The sequence below is a fragment of the Mirounga angustirostris genome, unplaced genomic scaffold (assembly GCF_029215605.1).
Source record: "Mirounga angustirostris isolate CCGP_5_RB_7025 unplaced genomic scaffold, mMirAng1.0.hap1 SCAF_9, whole genome shotgun sequence".
Taxonomy (NCBI): domain Eukaryota; kingdom Metazoa; phylum Chordata; class Mammalia; order Carnivora; family Phocidae; genus Mirounga; species Mirounga angustirostris.
In genome coordinates this window covers 112086426-112112208 of record NW_026991717.1, presented here as the reverse complement: position 1 = coordinate 112112208, position 25783 = coordinate 112086426, and the positions used below count along the sequence as shown (strand labels likewise).

The 25783-nt window shown below is 43.3% G+C and overlaps 1 protein-coding gene across 5 annotated transcripts in view; it reads right to left on the bottom strand.

The window, feature by feature from the left end:
* Positions 1-25783, bottom strand: part of RAD51B (RAD51 paralog B) — a 562202-nt gene that overhangs the window by 51720 nt on the left and 484699 nt on the right. For 3 of the 5 annotated variants that reach the window (XM_064571227.1, XM_064571228.1, XR_010405220.1), the window contains one exon: positions 232-335. In XM_064571227.1, the coding sequence (XP_064427297.1) occupies positions 232-335 (104 nt within the window). Of the gene's footprint in view, positions 1-231; positions 336-6362; positions 6491-25783 lie in introns of those variants that run through there. The other 2 variants (XR_010405219.1, XR_010405221.1) reach the window with 2 other exon arrangements.

Below are 25783 nucleotides of genomic sequence, written 5' to 3'. Positions count from 1 at the left end.
AACTCGATGGGCTCTATTCTTACACATTTTTTTCCTGTGAGCGACTGATTTCCCACTTCATTACAATTGCTGTTGGGGCGGGCAGGGATGCTGGTTTCTTTAGCTGCCCCCTGACAGTGTTGGCCCAGGACAGACAATGTGGCTGATGCTTTCAGAAGATGAACACTCCGACTGCTAAGTACATCTTGTTCTCTAAACTGGACAGTTCAAAAACACTGTCAAAGCACTCACCTGTCTTCTCTCTGAACCAAGGCACTGCAGAATCAGCCGGGTGTTCACACTGTGACTCCAGGTGGTTCCCAGGGCAGCTGTCACACAGCTGGAGCCAGAAGTGCCTGAAATGAAACAGGGCAAAACCATGATTATGAGTGCCCATTTCTTGTAATGGCGTTTCACATAAACAACAGTCCAGTTGTTGCTCATTGCTTAGAGACTCCTGGGGGACTCAGTTCACTACCACAAAAGTTGGCAAATTAGAGAAGGCGAGGGGTTAAGGAACATGGGGCTAAAAATAAAAACCAGCATGAGTTTCCTTCAGCCTCAGTGAAAGTGACCACCACTGGGCTAAAAGATAACAGAGTTATATGTCAATAAGAGGTTGCATGCAAGGCAACTTGGAGCCATTGCTAATAATAAACTGAGCCACTCAACATCCATGGCAGAAAGGCATAATGCTACTGCATAGAATAAGAGCCAGGTATGAAACAGTCTTAGTTTAACAGAGCTGTAAGACTTGTTCAACTCGATAAGAGTCTTAACTCAGTTTTCCTAATCAATATAGAAACAGTGGCATGTGCATATAAAATTCTTTTGCCCTTCCAACCCCTGCACACATGTGAACACACACCCAGAAGAGGAATCCGGAAGATCTAACCATTTCATATCTAATCTGTATTAGACAGTCTTATCCCCAGAGAAACATTCCTTCACCTTCTAAGACTTTCCTGTAAGGGGGAGGATGTGAAGGATTCATCTGAGTTTCCAGTCTACTCCAAGTTGTGCTTCAGCTACTACCTTACATCTCCAGAGCTCCACTGATCCCTCTTTTTTTTTAAAGATTTTTTTATTTATTTGACAGGGAGAGACACAGCGCGAGAGGGAATACAAGCAGGGGGAGTGGGAGAGGGAGAAGCAGGCTTCCCGCGGAGCAGGGAGCCCGATGCGGGGCTCGATCCCAGAACCCTGGGATCATGACCTGAGCTGAAGGCAGACACTTAACGACTGAGCCACCCAGGCGCCCCTCCACTGATCCCTCTTGACATCATCAGGAGGAAACTATTCCTGCACTCCTCCTCTTCCTTCTCCTTAAAGGCAGGCTTACAAATCCCACCACTTAGAAGCCTGCCCACACCCCCCACCTAATATCTGGGACATCTTGAGGTCTCCTCTGAATTCCTACGTGCACTTTGGCTCAGGGCCACGAGAGGAATCCCAGCCCTAGGGAGCACAGTGGGACATTCATTATGCCTTATATCCTCAAGATGCCATCTCTTTGCAATGAGGAGACTAAATACAGAGAGGCTGAAGTCCACTGAATTAGCTAAAACAACATGAGGCCTTGAGCTTCTCATTCATTGCCTGCTTACTGCATCATCGGATTTTCACCCCTCAGTCTGGAGTATTGGTCTTTTCTTCTTTTCTTTCTTTTCTGGACCTGTCATCTTTCAGGGTGGTCTACCAACTTTGCATGGCCTTACACTCCTGGGCCCAAATATTTTAGCAGATGCATGTGGGTCAGTGGTTCTAGGCTGGAGGTGATTTTGTTGGCAATGTCTAAGTGGAAGTGCCACTGGCATTTAGAGGGTAGAGGCTGGTGATGCTGCCAACCACCCTGTAACGCACAGGACAGGCCCCCATAACAAAGAATTATCCAGCCCCCAAAACGAGAGTGCTGAGGTTGAATGCCCCTGGGTTAGACAACACCAACCATACATTTTCTCTGGTTCAAGCAGGTACAGGAATGAATTAGATGGAAATCAACAACTGGGACCACAACAAGCCTGGGGATTTCCGAAAGAAGAAGAATTTAGCATAGGAAGGAATAAAATTTAGGGTGACCTTAGTGCATGATGTACATCATTCAAAACATACACAAATTAATTTGAAAACAAAATATCTAGACTGTGCTCATCTAATCACATCATTCCCTTACTCAAACTCCTCCAGCAGCCCTCCATGCTGAGGAGAAATACTAACTCCTGAACAATGCACCTGGGGCACTTCATCATCTGCTCCCCAGTCTCTCTCTGGCCCCACTGCTCTAAGCTTTCTCACTGGATGTCCTCCTGTAGCCTCCTGACTTCTCTGTCCCCATCCTCCTTGACCTCTTGTCAGCAGCTGATAAAGCTTCGCCTTCTTTTGGCATCCAATATACTGCTTCTTCTGCTTCTTCTGAATCCCAATGAGTATTCTTTTCCTTCTCTGCTTTTCTTCTCCCTCTCTTCCTAGTTGTGGGTGGACCCCAGGGGGCTGACCATGACTGCTTTTTCTCCTACCACCCAAGTGTCTTCAGTGGCTAGGAAGGTAATGTGCATTAGTAAAGAGGCCAGGCGTTTGCATCTTAAAATGCAGGAATCCTTTATTACTGCAAAGAGATATACTTTCTTCCATTCTTCTTAAAATATACAACCCTCTTGTCTTCCATTTTCCCCTTTTTGATAGAGACATATTAATAAAGAAATATTTTCTGTTATAAGAAAACCAACCCTGGAAAGGCAATGGCAACTGATTTTTCTTTTCTATTTTTTTCTTTATTGCATTTTATAAAACAGCTTTTTTGAGATAATTCAAACATCATACAATCCACCCAAAGTGTACAGTTCAATGGTTTTTATTATATTCAGAGTTGTTCAAGCATCACCAAAATCATCACCTCAAAAAGAAACCCCATGTGCCTTAGCCATATAAGCCTCAAGCCCCTCTTTCCTGCCCCCCAGCCCTAGGCAACCATTACTCTGCTTTGTGTTTAATACAAAGTATTGGGAGATGACGGGGAGTAGTGGAGACTGTGGTGAATGAGAGCATCCAGCCGTGATCGCAAGGGGGCAGACCCTGGCTGCTCTAGTTATTGCTGTCACGTGACAATATGAGTTCATAGTCAGCCACATCTTTTGACTTTTAAAAGAGAAGCCAGAAGTCGATGTTTTAAGTACAATCTCCTGGTTTTAACATGTTGGCTTAATTTAACAATTTTTGCAAACACACAAATGAACATACTTAGGAGCCATATATCACTCATTCCCACCAAGCTTGCAACCTCTGCTCCATATGGCATGGCCTCATTGTTGACAAGGACGACAACCCCCACGTGGATGATTTTGAAGGCTTTGTCTCAACCTATGACCGGACTTAGCACCTGTTCTCCTTTATCCACAACAAGAGCTACAAGCTTGACCTAATGAATTTCAGCACTGTAAACTGAATATCTTCTAATCAAGCTTATGTCTTCCCATATAACTCACTCTTCTTTCTTTGTCCCTTTCTTTGGCCTTCTAGTTAATCTGGTTCATTCTATTTTTAAATTTCTCCTTCTCTCATGCTTCTCAGTTCCAATAAATTGTGACGTTCTATTGATTGAACTGTAAAATCTCACCTATATCCATTCCCTACCCTCCTTTTTTCCTACCCCAACCTTAGATCAGACCCCCATTAGCATTCACCTGGGGATGGCAGCTAGAGCTTTCTAACTGATGTCCATGTTGCTGTCAGTTCCTCCTCACTAAAGCCCATTCTCTCTTCTTCTGCTGATTAACCTCCCCAGGCACACACCTAAGCACACTCCCCTGCCACTTCTGATCAAGCATGCTCGAAAACTTTCAATAGCTCCCAAGTGCATCCAAAGAGTTCTAAATTCCTCAGATTGGCATTCAAAGCTCTTCTAGTCTGTGCGCAACCTGCCTTTCCACACAGCTCCCTCCATTCCACTTCATAGAGACTTTGCTCCAATGTAATCACTTCTTCCCCATGTCCCTTCCACACCTGAAATGCCTCTAGGTCCACACGTTGTCTTCAATACCACTTCCTGCACTCCACTTTCTTGGTCATCACAGACATACTGTCTTCCTCCTCTAAATTCCCATAATACTTTATTTCCCTCTCTCATGTTTCACCATTTTCTCTCCTGTGGTGTATTCCTTGTGTGTGCTTTTCTTATCACCCCTAATGCATATTTTAAGAGGGCCAAATCCATGTCTGATTTATGCTAGTCTGCCTGAATCACTTAACTTATGCCTCAATCATTCTGTGTCACTGACACACAGAAGATATTTAATAAATCCTGATTAAATAGTGAATAAGTTATTCCTACTCAACTTTGAACCATGTTATATATATTTGTTCTAGCAGCAGATTTACATTCTTAATTAATAGCATTCTCACATTTTTCAAACAAACTTATTAGAAGCTTATTGCTTCTAACAAGATGCCTGCTAAGTGATAAGATGAAGTAAGGCTGAGCTTTCAAGTTTGCCACGAAAAAGTTACATGTGACTAATCAAGAGTTAGTTAAGCACTCAAAAAAAAAAAATATATATATATATAGGTATAAAATCATAGGCATTTCCCAGATCTGGAAGATGTTTTCAGGAGTCAGAGCCATATGGGGCCAGGGGTGACTATTTAAAGGCTGCCATGTCCCTAAACCAATGAAAATAGTATAACAAAGTACCCATATATCTGGCTGCTTTCTGGACAGGCAAGCTCAGGTCCTGACAAAAGGCCATGAGTGCAAATAACCGTCGAAAAGTTTCTAATGGAAACCCCGAGTGAGTGGCTTGAGGAGATCTACTTTCAGGAGTGCGTACAAACATTACGTCACCACAAGAGCAGTAACAGAGGACCTTGAAAGCTAATGATAAGAAAAGACAATATTTTTAAAGTACTACAAGTGAGGCACTAGGTGAGCCCTTTATATAAAGAGGGCTTATGTCTTGTTTGAGCTTCATGTCTCAGTTACATCTTTTTTTGATCCTCACAGCCACCCTCGGAGGTAGGGAATATCATCATCCCTATTGACAAACTGAGGCTGTGAGAGATTAAGTCACTCTCCCAAGGTCACATGGTTGGTTAATGACAGGGCCGGGACTCAAACTGGGCAACTGTCTTCACCACTACTCCAGTCGGCCTTCTCCAGGCTCCTTATGTCAAACAGCCCACAACTGGGTCAGCCCGGGGGGGCCTCGGGAAGGGCCTGAAGGGCCTGAAGAACCTGAAGGCCCACCTCTGAAAAGACACTGATGGAGGCATATTGCAAGCATCTCATCACTCATCTGAATCTGTGTGTCACTCTGGCTCCACAACCAGCTTCCTCTGTTCTGATATACAGTGATAACTCAGGGCAAGGGGTTTCCAGAAAGACAATGCATGCCCTGGCTTGGAAGTTATTTAACCTCGCGCAACTGGCTGAGCAGCTGATTCATGTAAATCAGGTGGCCCAAACCTGACCCTCTCTAGTTGAAGGCCTAAAAATCTGGTCAGAATGGAAAACTTATTTCACTTAATAGGACCCTGAAGAGTGGCTATAGGTGGTGGGATTACTTGAGAGAGAAGTGGGAGAAAGGAAGGTGGGGAAACTGTCAGTTACTATAAATTTATAGCTTTTCTTTTTTTTTCAGATTTTATTTATTTACTTGAGAGAGAGAGAGAGCACATGTGCACAAGTGTGTGGGTGGAGGGGCAGAGGGAGAGGGAGAAGCAGACTCCCTGCTGAGCTGGGAGCCCAACGAGGGCTTGATCCCTGAGATCATGACCTGAGCCAAAGGCAGACACTTAACCCACTGAGCCACCCAGGTGCCCCTGGGTGTCCCTATAACTTTATTTTCAACTAGAAAATTCAGTGGCCTCATGTCTTTTGACTTTCAAATATTTCTGGCATAAATAATCATTAATGCTGTTTATGGGAAATTAAAGGTAGAAGGAATCTGCTTTGCTGGTCTTTCAGAAAAGGTGATTTCCTGAGCAATGACCTAATTGGTCAGGAAAGAGATAAGTGAATCTTCTCTATGCTCATTTTAAGCGGAAGTTCTAAAAATTAGGGCACTCTCTCCTTTTCTCCTTTTTGATGACTCTGATATTTAGACCTGCCAAGGCAGAATGACTTCATTGTACTGGAATTTGGTTCATTTCAATACAGATAGAAAAATCAAATAAGTGAACTAGGTTTTGAAAATATTTTCATTATTGGGGATTTTTCATCATCACAGGATTGAGCTTGTGGAAGTATCTGAATAAGCTACACGGAGAAAATCAAATTTGTTTACACTGAAGTCAGGTCTCTCTAAAACAGACTGTGGGGACATTCGTTCTCCACTCTCTCAGACTCTTTTAGGTAAGTCAGAGCATGTTTTCTTTCTGTGACTGCTTACCCATCTGTAAAATGTGAATAATAATTCCTGCCTCCAGGCAACCAAAGGTTCATGGTGACTCTCAGATGGAGATATTTGATATGTATAAATGACAGGAACAATGCTGATTAAACACTGAAGATGAAATTCTAGAGAGAAAGAAAGTTGAGTTATCATCTTATACATTTTTTATTCTATTAATAATGAGGCAAGCTAGTAAAGCTCAGTCACGAAGTGGTTAAAACAACAAGACTTGGATTCTGCAGTATCTTTCATGACTACTATCTTTTGGATCCAATTCCCCATGCCTGTGGAGTGGGAGTCGGTTATGAAGATACATTTCTCACAAGGCAAGAGGCTCTCTCCCTGTTCTGCACACAGGGTATAGTCCTTGTGTAATCAGACTGGAGGAGGATAATCAGGTTGCTATGTAGCCTTGATTTCCAAAAAGGTAATGGGCTTTTGGTACCAACTTGTGTCAGTATCTAGAAGAGGTCTGTTGGGGGGCCTTCAATGAGGAAGCTCCTTCTCTGAAAACATTTCAATTTCTGACTCCTGGGCTAAGCATTTCTGGGAGGTCAAACTGAATCTCCAGTACATAACATAAAAGTGTCTGCCCTGTAGCAAAAGGATCATCTTTAAAAGAATAGACTTTTCCATGTTAAAAATAATGAAAGTATAAACAAAGCACTGACTCTCAGGTCAGGGGTGGGGGGAGGAAAAATTCACAGCCCAGGAGGGCTGGATATCCTGGACATTGGTCCCTCCTGTCCCTTTAGATGAAAGGCAACTTACTGAGCTTGAAAGAGGAAAGAAAGAAGGAAAGAGAGAGAGAGATGGAGGGAGGGGAAAAAGGAAGGAAGGAGGGAAGAAAGGAAGGAAGGAAGGAGAGAAGGAAGGAAGGGAGGGAGGGAGGGAAGGAGGAAGAAAGAAAATACCTATCTTTTCAGGACTGCAATAAGGTCAGGAAGGAGATGGCATGTTACCATTGGAATGAACAGTCTCTTTCTTACCTTTGTCCTCACATTCTAAAGCATGTTCTGTATAATGCATGACAGCATATGGTCAGCTGCTGGCTACACGGCAGGACCCTAGAGTTCTATTTCCGACTTAGCTGTGGGCTTTTAACGAGGCCGGGTGGGAGAAGGAGAGTGACGTAACAAAGAACATCAGGGCAGGTCTTGCTAATGACCAGTTACTTTGCCTCTCTGAGCCTCAGTTTCCTCATCCACGACAAGGGGTTGTTGAAATTGATCTCAGAAGTTCCTGTCTCTACTAAGAACTTTGAATCTATGGCATTTTGATGACAAGAAATTAGCTCTTCATTCTGGACCTCACTTTTCCCAGAAGTTTGAGAATGTTCTACTCCGTGTGCTATCTTTGAATGGCTGTACCCTACCTAACACCCATTTAAGCCTAAAGAGAGTGCAGACATGTGGTTCTTTTCCTAAGAGTAGATTTCCCTACAGACTAGGGATTTTCTAAGTCTCTCCTACCTACTAAAACCTTATGATGGGTAAACATGTGATGGCCAGTGGCCAAGTCCCAGCAAACACTTCATAACAACAAAATTTAAAGGTGGGAGTCTGAGTGAGAGAGTAGGGATCAGAAGGGGATTACCATCCATTAAATTCAGTTTCTCCTGTTTAAAACCAGGCCCATGGAAGTGGCTGAGCTTCAGCATATACTTTTTGTTGGATCATTCATTTGAACTGGGGAAGTGACTGAGAATCTTGGTTAGCCCCAGTCAAAAGATGTAGGGAAATATTTAGATCTGCTTTTTCCTAAGTTACCGAGAGTAGCCTAAACTACCTCTGTTAGTGGATCATCAGGTCTTGGTGTCTTGTTTTATTTGACAAGGAAGCCAGAATTTCAGCAAGCAATGTTGAAGAGGATGAATGGGGTATAAAAGGGAAGAAGACTACCTAGGATAGGCTCTTTCTAGAATAAGGATTCAAGATGACCTACAAGCTCCATGAGGCCACAGTGCAAAGGTATCACATAAAAAGAGATTTGGACAGGCTCACACATCTATCCTCCAGCAAAATTAATTTCCTTGGGGGTTTGTGGTTCATTAACTGAACCTGTGAACCAGCTGTATTCAGCGTGCACTCTACTTCCCCAGGCCTTTAAAATTGACAATGGTCTGTAGGTCAAGTTCCAACGGAAGTGATATTTCTGACCTAGCTCTATAAATAGAGCACTGGAAAAAACCCATCAGCTGCAAATGGCCCAGGAAACACACGCTATCTATTAAGTAAGTAACCGCAGTATCTGTACTGCCATTTTAGATGAGAAAAAAATATCTTTTGTTATTTATAATCTTCAGAGCTTTGAGATTCTCAAAATACTTTAAAGTTATTAGTCTTCTTTCAGATTTACAAATAAAGGATCTGAGGCATAAAACCGCACACTAACTGCCTCAGTATCATCTGTGCCCTGAGGAAGCATTTGGCCTGGTAAAGGATAAGGCTGCTTCACTTTGGTAAAGCAGAACATTTCATCTCCAATGTGTCTCGGCTAGAGGTGAAAAGATTTGAGTGCAGTCCAGAGTCTTTACTTGCACAACACACCTAGGATCCACGTTCCAATAAAACTCGTTAGTGGGAGAGGTTAGAAATGTGAAGAAGACAAGAAAACGTGGGGCAATCAGAACTTGTGGAATGCAAGAGTTAGGGATGGGTTAATCCTCCACAGCAGAAGGAAGAAACAGAGTTAGCTAATCACTAGGATGAAGACTGGTAGGTGCTGGCACAAACCACTCAGACAACTCCATTGGCTTTGTGTGGGGAAAACATACGTTAAGTTTCCCAGAGTCTTAGTATGGTTATGTAAGTCATCAGCCAAACAGGACACTTTTGAAAGTGAAATGGGGACATTTTAATGACTATATTGGGATAACAGAGATGAATCAGGACTGTTCTGGGCAAAGTAGGATGCATGTAGGAAATTCCTAGAACAGGATGAGGGTGCTCACTCACCCTTAGTCTACAACGCATCTAATTTACCAAGCAAGAGTTCTATAGGGGACACTGCACAGAACTGCTCTGCTATGTTTGCAGTGACAATCATGAACGTCCTCAAGGATAGCTATGAAAACAATAACAGGCACGGGAAGCACAGAACTAGGTTGTCTGAATAGAAAGAATTAATCTCCTCCCACCCAGCTCTGTTTCCAACATTCCCCAAGAGGCCTTGTCCCTGAAACCTTTCTTTAATATAGCTTTCTCCAGCTACCTTCTATTTGGGGGTGGGGATGGGGAAGCCTGACTGGTGACCTGTAGCCAGGTCTCCTGACCCTTTGAAAAGAACTCTTTAATTAAAAATAAACTCACTCATTAGAGGAAACACATACTATTCTTAAGTAAATACTAGCAAATAAAACAATGAAAACAAAAACCCAAACATTTCATTCTCTTTTCATTTCATTCTGAGGCATTTTCTTTCTGAATTTAGGCTTAATTCAACATCAACCAGGAAGATGCTTATGTGAAATGGGTTTTCTTCCATAGCAGTGTGTTCTAGATGCTCACTGTAAATAAGTGAATTCCTCAAATCATGCCAATCAGCCATCTTCGTATGAGCTTTGCTTTTCTACTCTAATTATAGAATCTAAGGCAACAGGAGGATACCAGAGCTGGATTCTACTAAGTCCTGCTATTATTATATGTGGTCATCTCATTTTTTGATTGTCTGATATTTTTTTCATGTGACTTTTTTTTTTTTCCTGGCCGAAGCAGAAGAAATACAGTCACTTAATCTGATTTCAGATTATCTATAGTCCTGGCTGCTGGGGGGAAAAAAAATCCCCCTCAGAGGTATGCATTCAGCCAGCTGCCTCTGGAGAAAGCTAGGAAGGACAAAACACGGCATATCCTTTATCAGTTACTCTTCCTGGGGAGATTTAAACTAGAGTGAAGTAATGCTTGGTAGCTTTACATATCCAGGGAACTTGTCTGGACAATGATAGCCTACCTGACTGAAGAGCAAAGGGACACACTAATAGTGATGGGGAACCAGCTCACTAGGCAAACCCAGGACCAGGAGAGAGGGTCCTTTCCCAAGGCCTCAGCTGAAGTCTGTTGTTGCTCAGGCTGGATTGCATCCCTGGCTCTTTGCAGGTAATAAGGACGGGTGGGGGTGTGGGGGGGAAATGCTGTTGTCTATCAGGAAATATGTTTTTCAAGAAAAATCATTAAAAAAGCATTAACACAAAGAGACATTTCAACTAAATAGAATGTCTAATCCTGGACTGGATCTTGGATCAGAAAAAAAAAAAAAAAGTTGCCATAAAGGACATAATTGGGACACCTGACAAAGTTTGACTTTGGCATATTAGATAATAGTATTATATCAGTGCAAATTTCCTGGGTGAGATCATTGTATCATGGTTATTATGTAAGAGAAGTTCTTGTTTTTCTGAGATAAATGCTGAAGTATTTGGAGATGAAAGGTCATGATATCTATGGCTTATTCTCAGATGGTTTCATAAAGATAACAATAATAAATTCATATTATAAAAAATAAGTTAATAATAATAATATGAGGGAGATTTTAAAAATGTGGCAAAATGTTAGAAGTTTAGGTGAAGCATGTGTGGGAGTTCATTGTACCTTCCCTGGAAATTTTCTGTAGATTTGAACTCTTTTACTTAAAAAAACAAACAAAAATAAACAAATGTGAAAATGTAGGTTGGCCTACTCTAGGAGCTGACTTGGGTCACTGATAGAAAATCAGGACACAGGACTGGATCTATGGAGAAATTACTAGGGCATTGTTTCATTTGCATGTTTATGCATCAGAATCATCTAAACCAGGTAAACCACTTCTTAAAATGTAGAATCCTTGTCCCTATCCCAAACCTAATGAATCAGCATCTCTGAGGGGTGATGCCCAGGAGTCTACATTTTCAAAAGGCTCTCCCAGATGATCCCTATATACATTAAAGTTTGAAAAAAATCACGTACCAGGCATTTGCTATTTTGCTTGCAATTATAGACTACTCAGACCCCACGGGCAGTCCGTGTACTGTTACGGATGCACTTGCGTTTAAAAAAATCTCCACCTCATATCTTGTCATGTAGCTCTGCATTCTTTTCATCAGTGGAAGACACGGGGCTGGTGAATGCCTTTTGGCCCAGTTTTTAAGACTCCTATCTGCTGACTTTAGCCCCCACCCTACTTCCCAAGGGGAACAGCGAAGAGATGTAAACTGTTTAGAAATGCCACAACTCATCTGCTTGGAGCGGCTGTCAGAGGAGCAACCCAAAACCCTAAGTCAGAAAGTGGAGGACGGGCAGCTGGCGGCCTGCGGCACGAGACAGGACGGGGCTAGTGATGAGGCCCAGGTCCCCCGCAGGCAGAGACCCTCATTAAGATCCCTTGTCAGTCAGGCTCCTTGACCTGCATTTCTTCCAGACACCAAACACAGCTTAGCTTTCAGAGCTCGAGCTTCCCTTTGTTTCTTCAGTGAGAACAGGAACAGAGCGCAAGCAAGCGAGGGAGTAAGAGAATCAGGTGGGACAGGAGCTAGGGGCCCTGAGGTGCTCTGAACACTCCAGAGCACGTAAGTGCATCTGACCAATTCCACTTAAACTGCACTCATCGCCTGCTCCCCTCGATCCCACCGCATCCGTGTACTCACTATTCCCATTTCATAGTCTAAGAAGCGACTTTACTGAAACCCACCTAGTGTGAGGCCGAGCTGGGGCCCAGGCCCAGGCATGCTAGGACTTTCTGTTGACCAGCTGCCTCCCTTTCGGCCTTAGAGAGCACATCGCTGTAGAGAATGCTTTTAATTATCACCTTGCCCGGAGCGCAAAGATTTATTGTTAGGCTTTCTTCCCGCCCCGTCTCAAGCACCCCTTTGGGAAGCAGCCTGATCATGATAGGAATCAGGATATTTTCATGCACAGGAGGGAATGGAATGCTGGCATATCACACGTGTTTGTTGCCCCTGAAGGCTGTGAGAAGGGGGATGGGGGCTAAGAAACAGAACGGTGAATAGTTCAGTGAGGCGATCCCCGGGTCCTCAGCACCCTGAGTTTTAGACAAGAACCCAAAGGTACTTGGGATGTCTTTTCCCACAGTGGTGAGTTCAGCTGGGTTGCCAGGTTCCTGCAGTTCAGCCTGTGTTTCCTTGACATCTAGAGCTGGACTTCCTGCGTCAAGGTGAGGAGAAGCTGCTGCACTTCTCGCTTTTCGGGGTGTGCAACCGGATACACACCCCCACCCCCGTGGTTGTTATGCCAACATAAGGCTCCCAACAGATTGGGGCCACAGAGGAAAGGGAAAACTCCATTCGTGACTGGAATCCACAGTGGCCTCTGGATCACAAGTTGCAGGGTCCCTGCCATGTGCGGATTGCCTGGGTGTGGGGGACCTTGGGCAACGGACACGACCTTCCTTTAACTCCCTCCAGTATTCCCTCACAAGACTGCCCCAATCCCGGGTGGTACAGTCAAGTCTTTTTAGGCAAGAGCCTCATGGCAGGAGAGGGAACTGATGAACAAAATGTGCTGATGCTCACAGGACTATTTTAACTGGGGGGAACTGGTTTGGTGACGGCAGGCGGTCAGTACACATCTGTGAAATACGAGTTCTTGAGCAAAGCAATTTCCTTCTTCCTTGAAGGCCACTGTTTATCTAGAAAGAGGACAGAACTATGGGTTTACTGAAAATGACCAGATTCAACAAAGTGATCAAGACCACCTACTTGGTATAACTTGTCCCATAGCTCTGACGTCACTTGTTACAAGACATTACAGTAAAGAATTATGAGGTAACATTTTGGAATAATTAGTATGTTCCAGACCCCAGGCTCAATACCTTACACACCTTAGCTCTATGAGGGAGATGCCATTATCATACCAATTTTCTACAGAAAGAGTTTGAGCTACAGAGAGAGTAAGTTATTGCCCAAGGTCACCCTGCAAATGGCAGAGCAAGGCTTTGAACCCAGCAGCCTGACTCGTCACTCCTTTCATTATTTCTTTCAGCCATTTAGAAAATATTTAAAGAATGACCATTCATCTCTCTCTCTGGGAGAGAAAACTCACCCCATTTCTAGATACTCCACTCACGTTCCTTTCCTCATTAAGTTGTAATATTCCATTTCTTACTCAGAGTCATCTGTGCCTGTCTAGGAAAGCATATTTTAATAATGTTCTTTCCCTATTGTTGGGAAACTCTTAGTCATGTGATACATTTCTAGAAACTGATACCAAAGAAAAATAAATCTCCAGGTTCTGTAGATTTCCAACTGAAATTATGTAAAGTTATTTTACATAATTTAGTTGCCAAAATCGTGATTGGCTTTCCTTCCATGAATATGATCTCCACATCTGGTTTACCTTCTTTGCCAAAAGGACATGATTACATATCTTTTTTAATACCTTAGGATGTTTCTACTTTATGACATTTCTAAGTGGAATTGCTATGTTAATCATCACTGCAATCCCATTGATAATTACATTACTTCTTTTATCAATATTAACTCTACAATGAAAAATAAAGCAGCAGAAGGTAAATGTGATAGAGTCAGAAAAGCCCCACAGGAAGCCAGTTAGCCCATTTTCTCATCTGTAATATGGCCGTGGGATAGGAAGGGGGTCAATAATCATGGTTAACATTCACACGCATCTACAATGGGCCAGAAGCAGTTTCAAGTGCTTTATGTGATACAAATCTTTTAGTCATTCCAATAACAACATGAAGTTGGATATTATTATTGCCCTTATTTTAGAGATGACAAAAATTTACCCACATTTGTGTAGCTAGTAAGTGGTGGACAGAGGATTCAAACACTGACAGTCAGACCCCAGAGCCTGTGTTTCAGCCTTGCCCAGGACTCCGGCAAGCAGCCAGGGCTGGGAGTCCTTGTTCTCGCTGACTTCCCACACCAGCAGCTGAGTCTGACCCCAGCAGTAGATTATTATAGCATCCTTAGCCAAGGATGGCCCATAAAGTTTTCATGACATTATCATAGACTCATCTTGTTTATGAAACAGAGTAATGGTACACATAGAAAAGTCACATATTAAACATTTTTTTAGTAAAAGATTTTATCATCATTGTTTTAAGGGAAAGTGACATGCCTAAGGTCACACACCGAGTTACAGGGTCAGTACTGGTACAAACACCCCTTCCTGGACACTCCCTGGACCTCAGGATCTGTTGCTTCACTTGGAAGACATCATGGCTTCCCCGCCTGATCAGGCACTTCTGTAACTGCATATAGCTCTGTGCAAGACCAAAGGGATCATGTACCCACTTCCCAGCAGCCCTAGCTCTAAATTAAAAACAGCACAACAGCAACAACATAGTAGCAACAACAAAATTGTAATAAAATACTTGACGGAAAGACCTTTAGGGTACAAAAATTTCCTTAAACTGATCATCTAGGGAAGGAAAGGGAGGGTTCCTTCTTTTAAGAGGCAAGTGCCTGCCAGCAGGAACCTAAAACTCATTATTATTCTGTATTTTCTTTTTGCATGACTGAAAATTTTTTCTATCCTCCTCCCTCCCATCCTTATCAAAAGCATACCCCCAAGACAATCGCAAACTTTAAGAGTAGCAATGTGTCACTTCAAAAAAATTTAAAAATGAAAAATAAAAAACCCCACCGTGGTTGCAAAACAGCTTTGTGTGGAAGAAGAGCAAGTTTTCTCTTAAGAGAGGCTAATTTCATAGGGTTGGGAAGGAGAGAGATGAGGGGGAAAGGGTGGGAGCGCAGAAGAAGGGGAGGCGGGAGAGGAGGGGCTAAAGGCAGAAGAGTCGCTGGCTTTAAAAAGCAACATTGTCCGGAGAGGTGAAAGGGAACAGATGGCCGTGGAGAATGTGGCCCTCAAAGCCCAGAAGAAAGGGGCAATGCTGACAGATCTTGCTGTTTCCCACTGACGCCTGAATGTCCTAGTGCGGGGAGCCGAGGCCGGTGCAGGGGACAGACCTCTGTTCCCAGCGGCTCACTGGGGCACTGGCGCTGAGGCTCACTGAGAAAAAGAGCAGGGGAGGGGGGTGGGGAGGGCAAGCAGCTGTGGCCACAGAGGGAGGGACAGTGGGGGGTGTGTGTGTGCAGGCTTCCACAGCCTTCTCTTCTGGCCGGCCCGGGAAGGTCAGCCCAGTGCCGGTCTGTGCCCTCGCAGAGGTGAAGGAAAGGGCAGCAGCTGGGGCCCAAAGTCTCGGCGTCCTTCCCTGAAAACACACTGGGGGAGGCATGTCTGGGACAAAATAGATACCTTGAGAGAGGGAAATGAAGAAAATATTCCAAATGCTTTTGGAGGATTGAGACATTCAAACTACAATAAACAAGAAACTTGGGTCTTTGAAGGAGGTCAGAGAATCCTGCCAAGTAAATCCCATATTATTTCATGGAGTCTCAGGGCAGAGAAGGGATTTGGAGAGGAAACACAAAAGTGAGTTGGTGGCTGACCCAGGAAGGAAGGAATCCAGGCGTCGGTTTAGAGGTCTGAGTCGGCCCCCAAAGAGGTGCAGGATTCACAGTGGAGCTTCGGAGGACACAGTGGGGTGACAGGAGGGGCAGAGGGGGCTCCCGCGTCCAGGGTGTGTTCATGTGTGTTCACGTGTGTGCGTGGGACAGGCATCTGGGGGCTCTGCTTGCGGGCCCGTTGCCTGTGGCTGCACCACACTGGAGGATGTTACTGGAAACTCACAGGTCACCACAGAGCCACATTAGTGCAGGCACCTCTTGCCTCCCAGGAGGGGAAAGCCCGACAGGCAGCCCCTGCGGATGGAGGTCTGGAGAATGGGTATGTGTGTGGGGCGGGGGGAGCAAGCGTTTGAGGAAGCGGCCATTACAGAGAGGTCCATAGACTTCAGGGGACAAAGACACAATAGGTGCAAGTTCCTCAATATAACTTTGATCGGGAAAATTATTGTTCCAAATGATCTCTTGACCTCTCCCTACACCCTCCAGAGGACGATGATAAAATTTAGCCCCGCTCCTGCCCACTAAGGAAGGAGCCACATTCTTCTTGGCTCATTGTCCAGCTGGCCCACAGAGAGCTGCATGAGCTCAAAACATTTCTCCAGTTTTGATTTTCTTTTCTCGTCTTCCCTGACCCTGAAAGTGAGAGAGACCTGAACTCAGGGCGGAGGATCTTCAAACAGTGGGGTATGAGTGTGGAGCAACAGATCCTTCATCAGAATAACCATTTGGAAACATTCCCACATGTCTCGGGCGCCCATAAATTGCTCACTTGTCGAGCCCTTGGTGGGGGAGGGGACGTTAAAAGGTGGCTCTAAATATATTTAGTGACCTGGCAAATTCACTTTCACTTGGGCTACATCTCTGTTTTCACATGCAAGAGGATGCCACGATGGCCATCAGGCCCCGTGTTTTGCACCATACATACATCTGAGTTCCTGAGAAAATCCCCAAAGAGTGGGGTAGTAAAAAAGGATCAACCATGATGAAGACCTTGCCTTTTATTTCTCTGCTTCATCCAAATTGCTCCCCAGGCACTTTTAGATTTAGAAGCTCCACTAATCAACCTTATAAACGGCAGTCCAGCCACTGCATAGAAATTACTTTGTATAGCTTCTCAGTGAAATTACCCCAGGGGATAGAAGATGCCCAGGGCTTTAACAATGACAACATAACACAGCCTCGGTATGAGAATAGAAGACAAGTACACTTTGACATCCCAATTGAAACTCCAGGCTGAATCCGACACAGAAGAATGTCATTACCTTTCCTAGTCTGACGGCACACTAAAGAAATCGGAGAAGTGGAATACCTATTAGGTCCCCGCTAATCCTCCTCCTAAATTCAAAGCAGGGCTAGTCCCTGGAATTCATTTCTGAGTATTCTTACTCTCCACTATTGTTAAACAGCTCAACTGATAAGTGCTTGCAGCTAATAATGCTTTCTCCTGAACTCACCCCTCCTCTTTCCCAGCGGCTCAAAGCACTTTACAAATATCACCTCATTATTCTTTATAACACTCAAGTGAGCCTGATAGGTGGAAAGGTTCGTTATCTTCTCTTTACCAATCGGGGAAATAGACAAAGGAAGAAGTGACTCGTTTAAGCCAACAAAGCAGAGGCAGAACCGGAAGGGGAAACTCGGCCGTCCTCCTGACTCCGAATGTGTACATGTCCTATGTCAGCTTGCAGAGACATTCTGCTGACAAGGCAGGATTCTCTAGCTGGGGGCTGTGTTGGAATCAACAGGGTTGCAGAACTTGCAGCACTGGCTGGAGGGGAAAGGGCAGGAGTTGAGATGGCGAAGCCCCACTTGAATGGTCTTCACTAGTTCGGGCAAGTCACTTCACCTCTGAGTCTCAGTGTCCTCCTTAGGAAAAGGAGGGGCTTTGATTAGAGGATCTTGAAGGTCCCTTTCAGCTCTCAGATAACTAGTGAAGTGCAAGTTTCAAAAGAGGGGTTCGAGTTTTCACCAGCCCCTTGTGATGTCCGAGCTTCGTTTGTCTTGTAAGCCTGAAATAGCACCCTTGTCTCTTTATAGAGTGCTCTGTCATCCATTGTTTACACAAATGATAGTGGGGATCAAATCAGTCAATGCAAGGGGGGAAATGAAAGAGGTATTCCTGGGGTATCAAGGCCAAGGGCTAAAGAGAGGGAGAAAGGCAGGGAGCAGGATGACAGAAGACTAGAAGGGTCATAAAAAGAAGAACTGGCATACGTTTTGAGTTGTGCCTGCATCCTACCTAGGAGCACTCCCTACATTCCAGGGAACCTATGACAAGTCCTCCAAAGCTAAGAAGGCCCCACAAAAACAAGGTTTACTTTGCTTTTTCTAAGTACACAACTCACTTGCCAATGCCCAAGCCCCGGTGAACAATGGTCCAATGTACCCTGTCTTGGTAGTTTTCCATTTAAATACAATTTCATTTTAATGAAAAACACCAATGTGCCTTCAAGTTAATTAAAACTGGATTTTACAAGTGGCTTCATTAGTTCATAATTTGTGTTGCTTGAGCCGAATATGCCAGAGCCTTTAGAAGACCTGCAGGATTTTATCTCTCTGATATTTTATACTTTCTTTCCCTAAATGATGCTTTGATACTCTTCACTTGCCACAAAGAAAGTTGGAGAGAGAGGACATTTAGTAAAACTAACATTTGTTTGCAGGAGAAGCAGCCCCCCACAACCAGAATAATGACCCTGGAAAGAGTTTGGGTGATGAGCCGATTATAGTGACTGGATATAAAGGACCGACTGCACAGCTGCCAGAAAGAAACACATTTTTGTAATATCTCAGTTGTTTCTATTGGCCTGGCCTTCCTTGCATTCACCATGGGAACTGAGTCAACACATTTTCTTGCCTTTCTTTCAGTGATTGCAGTGCATTCTCCTCCCCCCACATACAGGGAAAAAGAAGTAGAGAACAGAGAGCCCCTGAGAAGCAAAGGCTTGATGATCCAAAAAAAAAATGGGTATGATTTTATTTATCTCCAGGTCCAGCTGCAGAAGCGACTAGTTGCAAGCTTTATTCCATCTGCTCTCTCTGAGGACCTCAGCCTGACCTTGTGGAACCTTCTTTCTGGGAAGTTAAGGAATTTCCAGGATTAGCTCAAGTCCTGAGGCTGCCAACTGTGACAATCCACAAAGCTCTCTTAGGTAATGATTCAGAGACCCCACTTCTGCTCAAGGCCAAGACAGTCCCCAAGGAGTTGGAAATATTCTCATTGCCTGGACCCAGACTAATAAGGCCAGTTGACCCCGGAAGAATTTCAGAAGGGCAAGCTCAGCATCTCTGCATACTAAAGACTCAACAACTGATACATCTATGAAAACAGAAATGTAACTGAACTTGAAAAATGAGGATTAAGAGGTTGGATCAGAAACAAGTTTAAAAAAGAATACCACAGAAAAAAAGGGAAGTAGGGAAGGAAGAAAGGAAGGAAGGAAAGAAAGGGAAGGACGGAAGGAAAGAGAAGGAGGGAAAGGAAAGAAGGAAGGAAGAAAGCCTCATAAATTTAATAGCAGTTGACCTCTACCACCTGATTCTGGAGAAAGGCATCTTCTGAATATCTCCGGAACTAAACTTTTGAATTCTCCAGCAGAAGGCCAAGTTTCCAATGCCCATCAGGTAAAATGCCAAATTCCTCTCACCATCACAATCTCAAGATGAGGAAAGAGGAAAGATGAATCAATACTCTCTTCTGTGGGTGACCTGGAGAGGAGTAAGGCTTTAGATGCTACCAGAGATTACACTAGTTTAATGCAGTCTAGATCACCCTAATTACTCCTCAGACATTGTCTTTCCCTATGCCTCCTAAAGAGTACAGACATCTGGCTAGGTGATGAAACATCAAGCTTCTAAGTCCATTCTGTGACCTCCTTAAGCCTCAGTTTACCCATCCGAAAAATGAGGGAGTAGGACTAGAGGCCTCTAATGCCCCTCTTATCTCCAAGACGCCTTACTACTATTATATCTCAGCATTTTCCCCACCATAGTACATTTTCTCTTTTAAGCTTCGCTCAGTGCTGGTCCCAAGGGATCCCTGACGTGTCTGAAGAGTGTCAGGTCAAAAATTTGTACGGGCTAACAGGGATATTTACTTCTCTTCACTCCTGTAGGGGAAAGTTAACGTCAGAATACTAGTGTTCCAGCTGACCTCACTCAGGAAAACCCCCTGGCATACGCCAATAGATACAATCCAAAATGGGTAAGGATAAAGACCCAAGTGGGAAGATTTAGTGTGGAAACCAAAACTACAACAGGCTAAGCTCTTAGTGTTAACATCTAGGAAATAAATGGGTAGCTTTTTAAATAAATGACTGGAACCTGAAGGTTTACATGTTTCCACTACTCAAGATTTGCAGTCTAGTTATGACCCCGCTCAGCAACTATATCCATGACAATGGATTTCCACAATGTTAGTTGAGGAAATTTTAAGAACAGTCAGCAACTTGACAGAACTTTTCATTTAAGGACTCCAAAATGTTATATAAGTATTATTTCTTATGATCCCAAACAGATGTGCTGATGAGACTCTCCATTTAAGAAATAAGGAACATACTACAGACTTATCTCAAGTTAAAGAATAAGCTAGGACTTGAACATAGACTCCACAAGCCACTCAGAAAACTATCCACATTCCTAATGTGTTACATATTATCAGAATACCTAGGTTTAAAACAGTAGAGAGAAATTCAGAAGTTTCATTGAGAAACAAGAGGCCCGACTCAGTCTTGAGTGTATCAGTGGTCAACCTGGCAACTCAGTGGTCCATTTGCTTACCACCTTTATTCAGAAGACTCCTGGAAACCTGGCCAAGATGAACCATATCTAGATCTATCAAAATCAATACTCTAGATACTAATGTTTATTCCTGATTTTAAAATAAATAAGTTTCCACTTTTTAAAAAAATGTTATTTTATTTTATTTTTAAAGATTTTATTTTTAAGTAATCTCTACACCCAATGTGGGACTTGAACTTACAACCCCAAGATCAAGAGTCGCACGCTCTACTGACTGAGCCAGACAGGTGCCCCAAGTTCCACTTTTTAAGTTATCTTTCAGCTCAATTCAGAATGCAGCTTCCTTAAGAGAGACCAATATTTAAGATACTTTGGCAGATCTGATATATTAAACAAAAGAGCAAATCACAAAGTATTATGTGTGCTATGATCTGATTTTTGAAAAAAATTTCCAAAAGTATTTGTATTACACAGAGAAGTGCCTAGAATTATAAACACTGATATTTTACAATATTTTACAATAGTAGGATTGTAATTTTTATTTTTTGGCTATCTACATTTTCTATATATATATCTATCTATATCTATATATTACACGCAACAACATGGATAAATTTTATAAAAATAATGTTGAACAAAAGAAACAGAAAAAAAAAGAAACGGTACCAAGGAAAATGTACTATATGATTCCATTTATATAAAGTTCAAAAACAGGCAAAGCTAATCTGTGGTTGTAGAAATCCAGATGGTGGTTACCTTTGGGTTGGGTAGATGTGGGTAGTGACAGGAAGAGGGAGTTCCTGGTGTACCATTAATGTTTTGTTTCTTAATCTGGGTGCTGGTTATACATGTGTGTTCACTGAGAAAGTTCATGGCATTGCACACTTGTGATGTATCAGTTTTTTGCTATGTTACACTTAATTTTAAAAGCTACTTAAATTAAAACAAAACAAAAGAAAACCTGAATCAGGAGGCTTCCATACACATACTGTCGGGAAGTCAAGAGAAACAACTGTCTTTTGGGTGGGGAGAAATATCTCAAATTGCACTTCCAATTGCACAACTGTCTCCTCTTTGTGGTGGTAATGACGAAGAAGACATGACCATATCTCCATAGCTCCATCCCTGAGAAAAGGGCTCTGGAACCTGGCTCCTCAAAAGCAGGACAAGAAACATAGATTTACGTCACGGAAAGATCCTGATTCATTACTGTCAGCATCCTTCACATCTCCCTTGACAACACTGAATTGATGGTGACTCTGGAAATCCAAGTTCTCGTCTCACTCAGGCTCATTCTAAGGGTTGATCAGGTTGCATCAGATGCAGCCACACGGAGAAGTGCACTTCCTGCACTGAGCTTACGGTCACAAAAGCAAACAAAAAATGGCTAAATCCGCTAGAAGAGATACTCAGGGAAGGCTGAGAACTTTTCTCCCCCAGTGCCTAATCAAGACTTAGCATAGAAGAGGGGCTCAAAAAGTACCTTTCAGGTGAGAATATAAATCCACTTTCAATAAGAAGAAACTGTTACAGCTCAAGTAGGAGTCACCACGAATGGTAAAGGGAAGGAAAAAGGATGGAGTAAGATGACACATATTTGATTGGTGTACGTACGGTTTCCCCCTGCTATCTGAAAGTAGACTGTGCCTCTGAAACCTTTTGTAAACTGAAATGGCATAAAGTAAAGAAGCAAACACCATGAATTTATATGGAAAAAGTTCTGAGCATTCCCAGACTAAAAAAAATAACCTCTCGCAGGCTTTTCTGATACCTTAGGACACATATTGCTAATGGATGCAAAAAAGAAATTGAGTGAAAGCAAGATGCTCACAGACACAGTTCAAAGCTCTGGGGGCTTGAGGCTGAGATGCTGCAGAGTGTGGTTCCTGGGGAAGGAGCCGGGCAGGGCCCCATCGTTGCTCAGGGGCACCCTGCCTCTCACTGCAGAACCCACAGTGCATGAACACTATTTTTGCTGTTTTCATAAAAACAAAAATCCTTCGGATTTCTCTCATTAATGAGAACAGGTATTGATATAGCTCTTTCATAAAAGCAAAGTGGCATAAAATGAGCTTTTGAAAAGTGGGGGATACCCATATGTGTCTGATTATCCTTTCAGTGATCCTCAAGCAAGCTAACTCAGGCTAAGGCATGGAGAGATTTGTGTTGCTCTAGATATTTGGTAAAGCCATTTAGAATAGCACGATCCAATAGAAATATAATGCAGCCCACGAATGTAATTTTAAATTTTCTAGTAGCCACATGAAACAAAATAAAAAGGTGATATACATGTTAATTATATATTGCATTCAGTGCAACATATCCAAAACATCATTCGACATGTAATCAATATGAAAATTGAGATATTTTGCATTATTTTTCCTGATACTGTTTTTTAGGCGGGGAAGGTAGGGGCAGAGGGAGAGGGAGAGAGAGAATCTTAAGCAGGCTCCATGCCCAGCATGGAACCAGATGCGCGGCTTGATCTCACAAACCTCAGAGCACCACCTGAGCTGAAATCAAGAGTCCGATGGTTAACTGACTGTGCCATCCAGTCACCCCTCACTTACAGCACATTTCAAGTGTTTAAGAGGCACATGTATCTAGTGGCTATTGCATCAACAGGGCAGGTCTAGGACATCCATCTGGTGACAAGTCTTTCAGAACAGATGAACGGGGTGTGTGTGTGCGCACGTAAGAGAGCTTGAGAGAGAGAGACGAGCGAGAGACTAACTTGATGGTATTTAACACCAGTCTCATCTGTTCCTAAAGTCAGCTGCATCCCTATCCTTAGCTCCTGCATATATACCAGTATCCTTGTGATAGTTTCCCCTTTTGCTTACACTACTTTGAGGATGGTTTCTGCCACATGCAATAAAGAGAGTCCTACCTAAAAGGGTAAATAGAGAGAAAACATGCCCTATAGGGGCATCCTGCTTTAGAGGCACAATGCCTGTCCAGTAGTTGATACTAAATCAACATTGTGGAATTTGTAAATCAAGAAATAAAGTTATTTTTTTTTAAAGATTTTATTTATTTATTTGAGACAGAGAGAATGAGAGACAGAGAGCATGAGAGGGGTGAGGGTCAGAGGGAGAAGCAGACTCCCTGCCGAGCAGGGAGCCCGATGCGGGACTCAATCCCGGGACTCCAGGATCATGACCTGAGCCGAAGGCAGTCGCTTAACCAACTGAGCCACCCAGGCGCCCAAGAAATAAAGTTATTAACAGAAATTCTACTCTGAAGGCTTTTCTGTCACTTGCTAGAGGTTGCACAATCAATTTGAGAACAAATGAACCAAAATCTAGTTCCAACTTGAAATATTCCAGGTGCATTTTGGCTGTAAATTCTGAATCCAACAGGAGTTTAATAAGGTGCAGGCACTGCAGGTTACCTGGATGCTATCCATCCGAGGCTGCTGCCATGTAGCAGAAATGAAAATGACAGCCTTTCTATCAGCCAGCCTACCTCCTGCTTCATCTCAGGGCTTGTCTTTCTGCCAACACGCATTTATTTCCGTGCGTCTTCAGTTAAACATGGAATTGGAGTTTGAGGGGAATAGGCCCGTGGTTTAACTGTGCTAAGGAAAAAAGCAGCAAGCAACCTTGCTGCTACCATGGCCCAGACGGTTTTGTTACTGAAATGCCATCAGTAAGTTTGGCATTTCGGTATTGCTTTTCATTCTGCTCTGTTAGGTCCAGACGTGCAAGGGAGAGGTTAATGGACACACGGGTTCATCTCGATTCGGGTTTTTCAAGTGTCACAAACCAGTCTTTGGGTGGCCCAAGTTGCATATGCTTTCCCTGTTCCCCAGATATCATTGCAAGCAGTCTTCCTGAGCTGGAAAGGCAGCAGTAAATGAGAGGCCGAAACAATCCCCTTCCCACTGCTCCATGAGAAACCCCTCTGGAGACAGACAAGAGAGAGAATTCTGTAAAGAGGAGTTCTGGATCAGCTCTCAAAACCAAAATGCTAAAGCATATGCCATCCAGGGAGACGGGAGGAAATAGGAAGGGTCAGTCGGGTACTAGGCAGCATCAGGGCAGAGATAGTCAGAAAGGACCAAAAAAAGCAAGCTCTTCATCATCTTCGGCTGTTAAAATCCCTAGACAAGCCCCGCATGGACTGAATGTGGGAGGAAATTTGCAGAATTCGCCGCGACTCCTGCTATCCAGAGAGGTGCGAGATATTTAGTGGGTGCCTTACAGCAAGGAGAGGAATGGGAAACCGTATGTTATTGCTACATTAGTATGAGTCATAGGCTTGTAAATGCTTTATATCCTGCATAGATCACTCAACTTTTGAGTTGGGAACTTAACCCAACTGTCTATGGAGCTGTTCCTGATTGCTCTCGTGACAAGGGTTAAGCAGGTCAAAGAATACTTAACCTCTAATATTTGAATTTTCTGCTCATCATAATTATGAGTGGGAGAGACACTTAGCAGATGGAGCCCCCAGCAGGAAAGCAGGATTCCTGGGTTCTGCCAATAGCTGGTGTGTAGCCTTATGTAAGTCCCTGCTTTTATCTCAAAATTTCTGTTTGTACAAAGGGGGCAACAGTAACTTCCCAAGGAGAAGTTGGCCTAAATGTTGATGAGATCACATCTAAAGAACCTGCAAACTTTGGAAATTGTGCTGAGGGAATAGAGCAGATGGAGTGTTTAAGGGGCCACCTTAAGTGACCACAGGAAGTGGCTAAAGGCATAGACTCTGAAGCTAACCTCTGGATTTCAATTCTGGTTTTGTAACTTACCAGCTGTTTACCTTGGGACATACTGCTTAACCTCTCTGTGCCTCAGTTTCCTCATCTATAAATCAGAGCTAGTAATAGTACCTACCACATGGGAACTCAAATGATTTCATATATGTGAAATGCCTAGAGTTGTGTCTGGCATATATGTAAATATTAGCAAATTTTGCTATTAATAAGTACAGCACACTTCCTTTTTATAGCTGGAAAAGATTTCACAAAATATCTAGTCCTTCTCAGAAAATTCACAGCTGAGAAAACCAAGGGTCAGAGAGGTCCAAATAAGTCAGCAGAAATGATTTCTATATTTTAGCCAGCGCACCAGCAGAGACAATGACATTTCTGAACTATTCTCAAACAGGGCCATAAGTGTCGTCGTTGAATGCTCTTAACGCTAGACTAGGACCAGAGAAGAGACATGTCCTTTTGGATATAGTCTGGGGGACAACTTAGGCCTTGCTTTCTTAGCTGCCCAATGGGCTCTTCTGCGAGACACAGAAAGCA